At 31.5% G+C, this 15,496-nt stretch overlaps 1 protein-coding gene across 1 annotated transcript in view; it reads left to right on the top strand.

The window, feature by feature from the left end:
- LOC148946438 (huntingtin-interacting protein 1-like) overlaps nt 1-15,496 on the top strand; it is a 49,293-nt gene that overhangs the window by 26,477 nt on the left and 7,320 nt on the right. The window contains exons 3-5 of the mRNA XM_089097700.1: nt 1,619-1,776; nt 5,313-5,515; nt 10,813-10,946. Coding sequence (XP_088953826.1) covers nt 1,619-1,776; nt 5,313-5,515; nt 10,813-10,946 — 495 coding nt within the window. The remainder of the gene's footprint in view (nt 1-1,618; nt 1,777-5,312; nt 5,516-10,812; nt 10,947-15,496) is intronic.

Below are 15,496 nucleotides of genomic sequence, written 5' to 3'. Positions count from 1 at the left end.
ATAAAATTAGAAATAGTTGCTTAAGATTATGGAACTTCAAAAAAGCCAAAAAATTTATCTAAAACTACAAAAAATAAAACTCAGTGAAAAATTATTAATTTATTGAATACTTTTAGGAAATAATTTTCAATTTAGTAAAATATTCATGTCCCTGAAATCTTTTCACCCCTTGTTTTAAACATTTTTGTAACGCTATAATCATGTCATCATTTGTTCTTGAAAAATCGCCCGCTTTTGATCATTTGAGTTCAGAAGGTATATTATTAAAAAAAATTATAGCGTTTGCTCAAAATAAAGTAAGTTTATTGAAGCCTAAAAATTAATATTAAATTGTAAATATGGCACTGGGCTTTACAGTCTCTACCGGCGGTGCTGATTTTTGTTTTATGGCCCTTCAGCCAGGAAGCGCAGTGGCCGGTTAGGGGTCAGCCACACTGCGCTTTCGCACACTCTTCCTCTTTGCCTTCTCCAGATTTCTCGAGATACTCCTTTAGTGCTTGGTGGACTCTGGCTGAGCTCATAAAGTCAGCCCACTGATCCCCGTTCAAAAAAAAAAAAAAAAAAATCACCAGCGAAACCAGGACTCGAACCCCTGTTCTTATGGACGAAGGATTTCGATCTCGCGTGCAATCAAAAAATTCTTAAATTTAGTAATAAGTCATTACGTGGGCTACTCACCTATTTTCTTGTGTTTGAATAACGCAGGGTGGGCTCTGTAAATCTTCATAGTCTATATAGCTGGACTAATTGTAAGTCTGTACACACTGAAATTAACAGCCTGTAAAACCGCTGATTGGCCTGGAAATATAGTTGTTGACGTTTTTAAACAGTCTAACCCTTTTTTCATATTTCCTGGTGTGTATTGTTCTGTTTATATATTTTGCCCGTTTCTGGCGTTTTTTTTTTAATTTGCTTTGGGTTGACACAGGCGCAGTATTTAATTTGATATTTTTTTTTTGTTTTAAAGTAGGAAACGTAATCATGAGCAATTCTTTTTTAATTCTATTTTATTATTTAAAGGTAAAAGTTTAAATGCAAATTTGTCCATGCATGAATAATTTGTTTTTTAGTCCAAGGAAATATACATTTTCACTTTTCAGGTGGGGATCCAACCCCGTCCCTAAATTTCCCAATTCTTCTCCTGAATTTCAAACTTTTAGAGGCGAGTGCAACCAAGTCCACAAAAAAACAAATATCTGGGGAAATTAAGAAAAAGTATTCATTGCGGCTTTTGATTTTAATCCACCAATCATAAGGTGGAAGGAATATACCCAATTTTTGGGATATACCCAATCACTGCTAATATTAGTCCTCGTAGTAAATCTACAACTGACGATCTAGAGCCACGTTAAATACCAAAAGTTCAGATTATTCTAGTTCCTTATGCTCTGATAGCTCTGATGGAACTGTGCTACTAATTTTTTCATTTCCTGAGCATGCGCGGCTGTGTCGGCCTCAGGTGGCTTGGTGATGCATTGAGTTTACTAGTAGTAGTAGGGGTAGCTTTAGTAAATCTATAACTGACAAATTAGAGCCATGTTAAATATTTAGAGTCCCTTTTATCTCTGGTTCCCTATGCTCTGATAAAACTATGCTATTTATTTTTCTTTTCCCTCAGGGACATCTGAAGGAGGGCTACGGAAGGCTGATAAGGTCATATTGCGAAGTTTTGGTAGGGAAATTGGAGTTCCATAGACGAAATCCGCCTGTGCCTGGCAATTTGTCTCTAACTGAAGAAGAAATTTGTTCTATAACAGAGAATGACATTAATAATTAGTAAGTGTATATCAAGTTTTATTTTTGATGAAAGAAATTCTTTTAGCTTCCTGTTTGCTAAATTACAGGTAAAAGAAAAGTCTTCAAAATTTATATAGTAGGCCAAATTGTTCAAGTTAAAGGGCTGCAAAAATCATGCATGAGCAGATTTCCACCCATAGCATTGGGTGGAAATCTGGAAATCATTAGGCACTAAGCTTATTAAATCGTGAAATGTTTCAAATCGGTTTCTAGTATTGCAGATCTACTATGAATGTCTTCCAGGCGAAAATCGCAATTTAGCTCGTATTTATTTCATATGAAAATTAACTGCGAACCTGCGACAGTATATTAAGTAATGCTATAATACGCGTTATAATGGATTACTAAGATATGAGTAATTAGTAAAATATGAAGTATAAGAGTTTTGAGGCCTTAGAACTTGGTAATTTTCATTTGGTTGGTTCATTTTCCCAATTTTTATCAAATTATCAAATTTTTTTCAAATTTTTACCATTATCAAATATAATGATAATGATAAAAATGATAATAATAATGATAATGATAAAAATTGAAATGAACCAACCTAATATATAATATATATTAGGTTGGTAATAATTAATAATTATTATTATATATTATTATAGAGTAATAATTATTATTAATTATTACTTATTACCAACTAATTATTACCAGCAAATAATAATTATATTAGTATAATTATTATATATTATTATAGAATATATAATAATGATAATGATAAAAATGATAATAATAATGATAAAAATTGAAATGAACCAACCTAATATATAATATATATATTAGGTTGGTAATAATTAATTACAATTTTAATTATTACCAACTAATTATTACCAGCTACTAATAATTATATTGGTATAACTATCATACATTTTTATAAAATATATAATAATGATGATAATAATGACAAAAAAGATAATAATAATGATAATAATAAAAATTGAATTGAACCGACCTAATATATAATATTTATTAGGTTGGTAATAATTAATAATAATTATTAATTATTACCAACTAATAATAATTATATTGGTATAATTATTATATATTATTATAAAATATATAATAATGATAATGATAAAAATTGAAATCAACCAACCTAATATATAATGTATATTAGGGTAGTAATAGTTAATAATAATTATTAATTATTACCCACTGATTATTACCAGCTAATAATAACTATATTGGTATAATTACTATATATTATTATAAAATATATAATAATGATAATGATAAAAATGATAATAATAATGATAATGATAAAGATTGAAATGAATCTACCTAATATATAATATATATTAGGCTCGTAATAATAAATTATAATTATTAATGATTACCAGCTAATAATAATTATATTGGTATAATTATTATATTTTATTATAAAACATATAATAATGATAAAAATGATACTAATAATAATGATAATGATAAAAATTGAAATGAACCAACCAAATGATAAATATAATGATAATGATAAAATTGAAATAAAAATATATTTCAATTTTATCAAATTTTTATCATTAGGTTGGTTCATTTTCCCAATTTTGCCACTGAAGTTGCCATAGTGGCACTACTGATGCCCCTGAAGTTGATAAACTAAACTGTATTTACATAAATTTTGTACAAAGTTAGGTTCAATGTTTTATTATTAATACCATATTTAAACAACATATTAAATTCCTGACAGGGAGAAAACTCGACAGAGTTGGGTTTTAAAGTTAAAGTTAAAAAAGTTTTTAAATTAAAAGTTAACGATTAAAAAGTTAATTTTTAACCGCTCAATTTGCTCTCATCTGGAGTGAAAAGTTAATTTTTATTATGTATTATTTACCTTTTTGCCGGACCTGGAACATGCATATATTATTCAATTAATTTTTTCCTCATACTATAAAGGCGCGTAGACATGGTTCTAAAAAATATAAGAAGTTAATGATGAGTTTTATGAAGACAGTGACCAAAATGTAACCTAAACGAATACTTCGGTGATATACTAATACCGTCTGCAGCGAAATATTAAACATACTAAAAACATAAATATAGAAGCCAATTTAAAACATTAAAAAAATTTAAACATACTAAAAAACATAAACATGGAAGCCAATTTAAAACATTTAAAAAATATTAAACACAAACATAGAAGTCAATTTAAAACTTTTAAGATATAGAAGCCAATTAGATTCTATCTCACATAAAAACTCTCTGTGGCGACTTAATTTTATATGCGGAGATGTTCTGGAGAAATTTTCAGCGGGGAGGGAATTGTCTGGGGTATTCTTCCGAAGGGGGGGGGTTCGCAGGAGAAATTTTCATTGGAGAGAGTGATTTCTGGTAAAAACTTTCCACGGAGGAGGAATTTTCGACATAATTTGTAAAATGATCAGAAATTAAATAAAATATTTAATTTTAACATACTAAACATACTCAAAAATAGAAAACAATAGGATTCTAGCTCACACTAAACTTGTTTCTTTTCCTTGTTTTAGTATTTGCATTATATTTCGCTGAAGAAGGCTGTATCCGAAATATTTGCTTATGTTGTGTTTCGATGACTGTCTCCAGAAAACTCCCCACTAACTGGTTGTTTTTTGCGTAATGAAAAGGCAGTGTGGTCTTAATAATGATTCACGCTTGGCACTATTTTTGAGGAATTGGGGATATAACCCATTGTTTAGTTGGGGTGGGGGAGGGTAGGAGTAAGATTCTTTTTTCTGGGAAAGTTTTTAATAATTGTTTTGTCTTTTTTGGTTCGACCTAAACACGCTAGTTTGCGTCGGGACTTGTGAATCTAATGTGGTGATGTTTATTTTTTTTATCATTATATAGAGATTTAACTGTTGTGTTTTTTCTACCCATTTGTTAATAAAACAAAAAACTGTCGAAAACTATTCTAAAAAGACGAACTATACGGGAAGAATCTGGAAACAATAGGAAAAATTCTTAATATCTCGATGGGCGATGAAGTATAGACTTGAAGGCCCCTCCCCTCTGTAAATGATAATATTATTATATCAAAAATGTGCAAATTTAGGAAAGTGCCACCTGTCAGCTGGAAAAAGACAAATTACTGCAATTACTGCAAATTATTTCTGCAAATTACTGCAAAATATTACTATTATTATTTGTTATTAATATTTTAATAATATTTTAACATTTTATATAATGATCTAAATATTTTAATATCTTAATATTTTAAATAATAACTTTGATATCTTAATAATTCTAATTACGTATTATTATTAATTGTTACTATTAATATATATATGTTAATTAATTATTAATTATTGCTGCAAACTAATTATTGCAAATGTAAGAAAATTGCCACTTCTTGTAAAAAGAAGTCTTGGCTAGATTATGTATGGTTCAAGACAGTTTAAGCGGTTAGCAGTTTTGAATCAGAAATCTGCAATTTAAAGTCAGGAACAGGGCAAATTAAAAGTAAAACAAATATAAGCAAAAAACAAAAATGTCTGTTTATTTTCTTTTTTGCTGACCTGAATGCCAAACTTTTCCTTTAGTTTTCAGCTTGCAGTTGAAATGCTTGATTACATGGATGATATTTTGAAACTTGCCATGGACGTTTTTGCATCCTTAGACATGTCACGTGCAACGTCAATGACAAACTCAGGACAATGTAGACTGGCACCAATGATTCCTTGTATACAAGATTCATCACCGCTCTATGATTACACTGTTAAACTACTGTTCAGGCTTCATGGAGGTAACTTATTTTTATTTTCACTTTCTTTTCTTGGTATATTACTAAATCTAGAAACTTAAATGTTAAACTGCGCAAAAGAGGTGAGGAGGTCAAGGAGGGAAACTGTCTAAGGTCAGTCCAAAGGACCCCTGGAAAATCTTGACGATCCTGCCTACAGATAATGTGTGTCTGCCATGCGCGCCAGGTTTTTACCACAACTAGGCGTGCGTATGCTTGGGTTCGTCGCAATCTACATCCATTGAACCATACTTTTCGTCTAGAGATGTAGATTTTCAACAAACTATTAAGGGCTGGATAGCCATGTCTGGAACTATTCAACAAATAAAAATTGTGTTTAAGCTCACCTGTGTTTAAGCAGTTATATTTAGCATATAACTTTCTGTTACTAGCAATGCTACAGCAGCTAGTATATTATTCTCCTGTGCTAGTAATGACAACCCCAATTTTTAGTATTGCTCTTAGTCAATTATATGGCTATAATGAATGGGTGACTGAATAGCTGTAGTTTGTAGGGCTGAATACTTTAACCAGTTTTAAAAGTATGGGTATTTGACATTTTGAGTTTTTTTTTTCAATAATGTACATTGGTATTTTACAACAGTTCAATTTGACTACCATCAAAGATTTTTTGCAAAAAAACAAAATTCTATTACTTCATACAAAAACGACCAGAAGCCACCAATTTTTTGATTTTCAGAAAATAGGTTATATTAATATCACTCTCTCTGGAAATTAATAATCTGTAATGTAATTTTTCGTATTGGGATAGAGGAGGAGTGTGCGTAGCTGTGTTAATCTCAGGTGGTGCGGCGATGCTGTGGTGCTGTAATGAATTGTAAGTAGTATTAGTAGTTTTTCGTGATTGTAATTTGAATCTTCAGAAGAAATACATATTTTCTGAAAATGGTGCTGTTCCAAAACGAAATGATATTCAGTGTTGATAGTTAATAGTATGGATAACTTGTTACTGTCTTGTGGAAAATTTTTGAATATCGTATTTTCACCAGTACATTTTCCGATGGTTCAATTTCTTGCTGTCTCCTTTGTGACTCATTACCTTCCATGAAAAAAGTCCATGAATATTGGCAATAAATAAAAAATACATCATTATAGTAATCAAAATGATACGAAAGAACTAATGAAAATAAATTTAATATAATGATATCAATTTTTGGAAATTTATAAATTCAAGATTTTATTTTTGATTTTTTTTTTTTATTTTTTAATGTTATAAACATAAAACATATATTTATGATATAATTTATTGTTTCCTTCAAACTCGGCAATTCAAGATTTATTTCGCTGTATTTTTTTTTTTTCAGTGTTATAAATATAAAAAAAATTTTTTTGATATAACGTATTTTCAATAAACCGTATTTTCAGAGGCTTCAACTTTTACTGTTAGGGAAGGGAGAAAGGGACAATAGCCAAACTGCTGTTTATTGTAACTTTTGTTCGTTTTAAGTTTGACTTGAATATTCAAGTTATCGTTTAATTTAGCTTTTTTTTTCTTTTTTTTACTTCTATATTCGGATTTTATTTAAAAAACAAAAAAAAAAAACAAAACAAAGACGCAAAAAACAATACAACAAAACGTTTAACCCTCCTTAAGCTTTTGCTTCCTTGGAGTAACACCGAAAACATTGAAATAGAATTTAAAAACGAAAAAAAAGAAAGAGAAGACAAAAACTCTGCACTTGGGTGGCTCCTGGTCTCAACAACCCTTTGTAACAGCAACTCATTCCCCTACCAACACACCAAAAACACCCTGTTTCCAGGGGGTTTGCATTTTGGTTTCATTTTTTCTCGGAAAGTTTCTACTTATTACCCTTAACTGTTCCTGAGATGTTGCAACTATTCCAGATACATTTTACCAACTTGGATGTACATAGTATCTTTGGTTTGGTTAAATATCCCCTGAAAGTTTTTATTAAATACCATGAACCGTCCTGAGATATTGCACATGCGCCCATTTGACAACCGGGATGCACACAGTTTCATTTTCTTCAAGTTCAACACTCGCCTCAACAATCTCCGAAAGTTTCAATTTATAATCCTTAACTATTCTTGGAATACTTTAGGCATGATATTTTGACAACCAGGATGCCTGTGGTGTATTCAATAAGTTTAACAGCCCAATGGACATTTCCTGACAGTTTCAGCTTAATATTAATAAGTGTTCCTGAGATATTGGAGACATACCCTGTTGTCCATTAACAACTGGGATGCACATAGTGTTTTAAGTTCAGCATTCCCCTCATTATTCTCTGAATGTTTCAATATGATTTCCTTTCCTAACTGTTCTTTCAGTATTGAAGATATGCTATTTTGACCAGCTGGATGCATATAGTGTCTTTTGATTTTGCTTGATATCCCCCTTAGCATTTCATGAAAATCTCAACTTAGTACCAGTAGCCTTTCTTGAGACCAATATCTTTAAGCTTTTCTTAAGATAACGCCCAGGCCCGATCCTTAGTAATAACATTAATATACAAAGTAGCCTCAGTCGCAAGTAGTTGCAGTTGTAGTCGCAGTTGCTGTGGCAAGTATTCGCAAGTAGTCGTAGTCGCTGCCCTAGTCACAGTAGTAGTAGTAACAGTAGTTCTGAAAGTTTCCAGTTAATATCCTTATCCACTCCTAAGATATTGCAGATGCGTCCTTTTGATAACCTGGATGCACATAGTATTTTGATTTAGTTTAGCATCCCCTTCAACATTCCCTGACGTTTCACCTCAACACTCTTAGGATCAAATATTCACGTATAATACACACCTAGGCTCAAACATGCCCCTTCTTTGCCAATAATTAATCCTGTATGTAAATAATGGTCAAGTGGCGTAATTACAATCCTTTCCCCGGGTTTGTGGGGGGCACGGCATCCCCAGAGGCATAGTCATGAGATCTTTTGACTCTTTTGAGCAAAGTGGTGATTTTGTAATCTTGACCAGTGTTGAGGGGGATATCGAAAAAGGATAAGGAGGCCCTGGGCCTTCCAAGAACTATTAACGATGCCCTGAAAGTTTTAACTTAATGCCCTCAGCCATTCCTAAGATATTGCTGATGCAGCCTTTTGACAACCTGCATGCACACAGTTTGTTTTCATTTTAATCAACATCTCCTTCAACATTCCCTGAAAGTGATTAGAAGTAGATGTGGTCAGAGTGGGAAGTAGTCGCAACCATAGTTTCAAATTTTCGCATTCGCAAGTAGTCATAGTCGCAGTCACTGCCAGTCGAATTTTGCAGCCGCGGCATTAGTAGCAATGGCCCTGGAATTTTCAAGCTATTACCCTTGGCCGTTCCTAAGATATTGCAGAGTCCCCCCTTTACTTGTCTAAGTTCACACGATGCTTTTGATTTTGATGAGTGTACCCCTCAACGTTCCATGAAGTTCCACCTTAATGCCCTAAGGTTTTTTTTGACAAACCCACAATCAAGCATTCCCCTTTCCACAATGATAAATCCTGCATGTAAATGATGGGTGAATCACATAATTTACAACATTTGGCTTGGCGGTTGGGGGGGGGGCTTGGTATCCCCAGAGGCATTGTCATTCGAACTTTTGATTATTTTGAACAAAATGTTGTTTTTCCAAAATTTCCATCAGTATTTGGGAGGGGTTATCCAAAAGGGTAATCTGAAGGAGGGACTGGTTGCCCTTTGATCACTTTCGAGTATCCCCTTGAACATGCCCTGAAAGTTTCAGCTTCATAACCTACGCCGTTCCCGAGATATTACTGATATATCCTTTTGATAGTCAGCATGAGCATATTATGTTTTGATTTTTTTCGGTATCCCTCTCCAAATTTCTCAAAGTAGTCGGAAGTTTTGTGTTTTGATTTTCTTGAAAGCTAGTTGCAAGTAAAAGAAGTTGAAGTGCAAGCAGTTGAAGTCACAGTCGGAGTAGTCGCAGTCGTAACTTTTCGCAGTCACAAGTAGTCGAAGTCGCAAGTAGTCACAGTTGCTAGTAGTTTTCATCACAAGTCATATCAGTCGAACTGACAGTCGCAAGTAGTTGCAATTGCAGTCACAGTAGCAGTTGCTATAGCAGTGACCCTGAAAGTTTCCAGTCAATGCCCTTACACGTTTCTAAGACATTGCAAATACGCCTTTTGATAACTTGGAAGCACATAGTGTCCTTTGATTTAGCTTAGCATATCCCTCAACATTCCGAAAATTTATAGTCAATACTATAAGTCTTCTCGGACATATCCAGGATCAAACATTCTTCCATTTCCCAGTGATACATCTTGTATATATAAAAAATAAGAAACAGCATAATTTACTTTCCTTGCCCAGGGGGCTCTGGGGTCAAGGAACTGCCAGAGACAGAATTAGTAAACCTTTTACCTTTTTTTAAGAAAAAAAGGCTTTTCAAATTTTTATCAGTGTTAAGGGGGGGGGGCATCTTAAAGGGCAAGCGAAGGTGGCTGGTTGTCCTCCGATCAATTCATCATCTCCCTTAACACGCCTTAAAAGTTTCAACTTAATACCCTCAGATGTTCCTTTGATATTTCTCTTGCGCCCTTTTAACAACCATCCTGCATATCATATGGTTTGATTGTTTTCGACACCTCCCTCAATATTTTCTCAAATGCATCTTAAGACTCTAAGCCTTTTTGGGAGATTAATTTTAAAAACTTTTTCCAAAAAACAAGTTTTTCAAACAAAAGTAAAGAGCTCCGTTAAACCAAAATGAGCAGAAATAAAGTCAAATAATCTTCAAATCATATAACTACCACGAATCACCATCAATAAGTAAATGAAAGCCAAAACGAACAGAAACTACAATAAATAAGCGAGTCAAGCTCAAAAACGAGCAAAGATTCACATAGGTGGGGTTGACAACCCCATGCCTTCTCAAGATCAGAACATAATTTGCACTTTACTGAAAACACAATATATAAAATATGTTTTCACATTTTTGACTTTAATAAATAAAAAATCACCAAGGCTTTAAGGAAAAAAATATCAGTACATGTATATTAAACTGACAATCCACGGTGTGCCGGGGCTTGAAGCCAGGATTCTTCTCCCGAAATCTCAAATTTTCCTGAATCTCTGTGTAGATCTTATTCAAGCTATCGAAGTATTTTTGTTTTATTATTTCCCCCCCCCCACACCCGAAAAAACAGCTTGCATTCCTGTTCCAAGATAATCGAATTTAGTTATTCATCCAATGCAATCCTTATAATAGATTCAAAGCTAATGGAGTTTTGTTTTGTTTTTTTAAGCACATCTCTCTATAGTTGATTGCTACAACTATTTTATTGCTTAAAAAAGTGCCTTTAATTTTAGCTTTACCCCTGGATACATTAGCTGGACATCGAGAGAGATTTAATTCACAATTTGGAAAATTGAAGAAATTCTATGTTAACTCCAGCAACTTGCAGTATTTCAAAAATCTTGTACAAGTTCCAACTTTGCCCGAGGTAAGCTTTCGTTGCTATGAAAGGCCGGTTGTGATAAATTGTTGCTAATCGTTGCAAAAGTTTGCTTATGTTTTAGGCTTTTATAGCTTTTGCTTTTACCATTATCTCTTAATCTCTTGACACACCCTGTGTTTAGTCCGATTCAGACTTCAGACGCTCAGACTTTTTGTGAAGTTAGACAGAAAAACATAATAAAGCATAAACATAATAAAACATAAAGGATATTTATTTTATTAAATATTAAATATTATTAAATATTATTTTATTTAATATTTTATTAAATAAAAGGATATTTATTTTAAAAGCTCTGCTTCATAAAATTGATTGAATAATGGTGAGGATCCTTGAGCCCAAAATCCCCACAGTTTTGAAGAATTCATCATTTTATATGGAAGATATCATAAATAAATCTTCGAAGGAAAGTAGAAAGGTTTTATGCATTGTTTAACTCGAATATTACGTTTATTTTGATCAAAAGCACTTTAGGTTGTTCAAAGGCCCTTCCGGAGAAATAATCCTAACTTGCGCCCTTTGAATACCTAGTTTGGAGTGAAAAGTTTATCACTGAACTCCCTCAGAGAAAGTTAAGAATGTTGTACCTGGTTGGACTTGCGATGGCACACAATTTTTTTATACCTTTTAAAGCAATTGTACCCAAAGGTTTTTCCATACAAAAGAACAAACTATGCAAACGACGTATTCTAGCCCAAAAGCTTAATTGATAAACTTAATAAGAAACTTGAGCACATTGTGACATTGTGACTTTTTGTGAAGTTAGACAGAAAAACATAATAAAGCATAAACATAATTAAACATAAAGGATATTTATTTTATTAAATATTAAATATTATTAAATATTATTTTATTTAATATTTTATTAAATAAAAGGATATTTATTTTAAAAGCTCTGGTTCATAAAATTGATTGAATAATGGTGAGGATCCTTTATAGTTGAGCTTTATATTCTCACATAGGCCTTTCAGAAGCCAGCCTGGTTTTCTCTACATGTGAGTTTTGTAGGGATTAATCCACCAATTAGTTTGATCGACTCTTGACTTTGGATCGACTCTCCACTCTTTAGGAAAGAACTGAATGCCACAAGATGAAAATAACGTTTTGCTATGGAATCGGGTATGTATGGGGGAATTTGTTCGGGGGGGGGGGGTATTTGAAGGAGGGAATAAAATTACCAAAACATGTAGAAAAATAGTCGTATTTGCAGCTGATTAAATTTGCGAGGAGGGGGGCACAACATAAAAAATAATATTAACCTATAACTGAATAACATATTAGCGGAATAATGTAGTAACATAGAACTTCAATATCAGTACTTCAGTGCCTCAATATTTCTGCAAGAATTAATTTTGCTCTCCTGAAAAGTCGTCGATTTGAATTATGACGGATACGAAAGCGTGTTGACACCAGCGAATGCATGAATTAAGGGTCAGTCTTACACAAAAAACATGAACAACCAACATACGAAAAAGAAATCAAGAACAAGATTTTGAACAAAAACCAGTTAGAAATTTCACAAGTCAGATCCACACTAAGAATTAACATATTAATCAACAGCTCTCAAGGAAGTGATTAACAAGTGATTTTTTTTAAGTTTTATGGTATTTTGAGTAATTTCATCGTCATATAAATACATTTTCAAAATTATATCAATAACAATTATATAACCAGACCTTTTTTTTGTAAAGATATATATATATAATATATATATATATATATATATATATATATATATATATATATATATATATATATATATATATATATATATATATATATATATATATATAGATCTTTATAAAAAAAGGTCCGGTATATATATATATATATATATATATATATATATATATATATATATATATATATATATATATATGTATATATACCATTGAGGATGAAAGCCACATAAAACGTTTCTTTAAAGAAAAAAATTCAAATGAAATAGCTAAAAATTACCAAAATAGAAAAACTAAATAAGGAAATAAAATAGATTAAAAATACAAAATGAAAATACAAATTTTCAACGTTTAGTTTTTGGGGCCAACAAATGTCGTCATTGTTTGAAAATGTCTACTTCAATGCGGTTTTATTTAGGATCTCAATAAACGCTTAAAACGCCATCTGTCTTAAAAATAATGATCGTTGAACGTACAGATTTTCTAGCTAAATAAGTTATCGGATAATACTACGTAATCATTTCAATTTCCAGCGAAATCAACCTAAAGCACAAAAAGGAGAAGACAAGATCTTAAATTTTGCCCTATGTGAAAAGAACTTTTAAAAGGGATGAATTAAATATGTTTCATCTAGAAATGTTCATGGCGATCATTATGATTTGGCTCATACGCGATCAGGTACATAGTCATACAGTTCGCTTAGAGCTGTAAACAGTTTCTTAGACCACACTGCCTTTCCATTTACAATTATCAGAATATATTAGTATTTTAAACATGGATATATTAAAAATGGATAAAATGTTTTGATAGGACAGTGAAAATGATAAAACAAATTTTAATGCAAAGCTAATAAAAAAAAGTTGGTATATTTCGGCTTCATATTCGGAAGCCTTTATCAACTAAAAAACAAATAAAACAACTAGCCTAAACGATACACAAATAAAGAAAATAGAAGCTATACAAAAAGTAAAAAGAAAAGCGAAACGAAAACTCATATTTAAACAAAATTCAATGCAGTTAAGCAGCAAAGCCATGCAAACAATAAAGCCATAATGCAAAGTGTCTGTATATGTGTATTCATCGTATATCCCAATTATCTTCTGATTTGAATATATCTGATTGTATATACGATCTTCTGTTGATAAAGCCTTCCGGATATGAAGCCGAAATATCCGAAAATTTATTGTTATTTTTCTACTAAAAGTTATTTTTATTGTTTTTTACTTTCTTTTAAAAAAAAGTAACTTGCTTAAAATTTCTTTTCTTTTCAATTACTTCATGAAGGTGACAGACAAAAATTAACTGAAAACACCGTAGAAATAGATCTTAACTTCGTTCGCTGTGTTCTTGTAGTTCATTATTTATCAATAAGTCTTAATTAATAGGTGTTGTAAAACAATGCGTAAAAAATGATTTTGATAACTCTGGAAGTGCTTGTCAGCCCCAGAAAATGACTAGGAAAGCTATTGAATAATTTTAATTACATTAGAAATAACCTTTTTCGTATAAGCGATGTGTATAAAGAAATTTTGTGCTTATGATAACACTTCCTTATAAGATATTTCTGAATGCTGAATAGAAAACATTCTGAATGTTTGATAATTGATGGGTTTATTTTTGTCACAGAAGAAAAGATAAATCAAGTCATCAACATATTTAGTTTTTTTTATACGTAAGTGTATATATGGTGGTTTTAGAAAGGAGGGTTTTGGCGTTTAATGTTTATTGTGATTCTAGAAAATAATTTAATTAATGTTAAGAATTTTTTTAATGCTCTTAATAAATCTGCTGCTCCACCAGTGTTGGCGAACCAATGAAATTGTGACTTTTGTTGGCAGACTCTTTTGTTCGGCACTCATTAAGTATAAATGTCACGAAAGTAAACTACATTTACGCCAAGGGGTTGCGGTAAAGCAACGTTCTCACAATTTATTGGGATTTTGTAGAAGCATAAATGTTAACGTGAAATGACGTGGGTTTGTAATGATAAAGAATGAAATTGGTCTGATCAGCTTAAATATTGAAATATCGAGGATTTAGTGAAATTTAATTTCTCTTTATATATATATATATATATATATATATATATATATATATATATATATATATATATATATATATATATATATATATATATATATATATATATATATATATATATATATATATATATATATATATATATATATATATATATATATATATATATATATAAAACTATGTTTAAAACCCCAATAAGTAGTAATCCCAGTGTGCCATTACTATTTAAGAACAGGATTATCAAACAGTTCGTGGTAACGAACTGTAAGTAAGGAGCAACCCGGCTCAATGGTAACCGAAACTCTAAACATCGGGATTTTGATACAAATAGATACATCAAAAGAATCAGATTTTAATTCTGATTTCAAATATATAAGTTTCATTAAGTTTAATCTTACCCATCAATAGTTACGTGCCTGAGAAAATTTGGCTGATTTTCGAAAAAGGGGGAAAGACCCCCTAAAAGTTATAGAACCGTAATGAAAATCACACAATCATATTCAGCGTATCAGAGAACCCTACTGTATAGGTTTCAATCTCCTTTCTGCAAAAATGTGGAATTTTACGTTTTTTGCCAGAAGAAAGATCACGGATGCATGATTATTTGTTTGTTTGTTTGTTGTTTTTTTTTCCCTAGGGGTGATTGTATCGACCCAGTGGTTCTATAATATCGTGGGAAGGCTCATTGGAACGGAAATTAAAAGTTCTAGTGCCCTTATTTAGTGACCAAAAAAAATGGAGGGCAACAAGGCCCCATCCCACGCTCATTTTTTCCCCAAAGACACCCGATCAAAATTTTGAGATAGCCATTTTGTTCAG

This window comes from Artemia sp. Qi Xiang Cuo, chromosome 12, assembly GCF_049724085.1.
Source record: "Artemia sp. Qi Xiang Cuo chromosome 12, ASM4972408v1, whole genome shotgun sequence".
Classification (NCBI taxonomy): Eukaryota; Metazoa; Arthropoda; class Branchiopoda; order Anostraca; family Artemiidae; genus Artemia; species Artemia sp. Qi Xiang Cuo.
The sequence above is the reverse complement of the archived record's forward strand: the minus strand, read 5'-3'. Positions and strand labels throughout refer to the sequence as shown.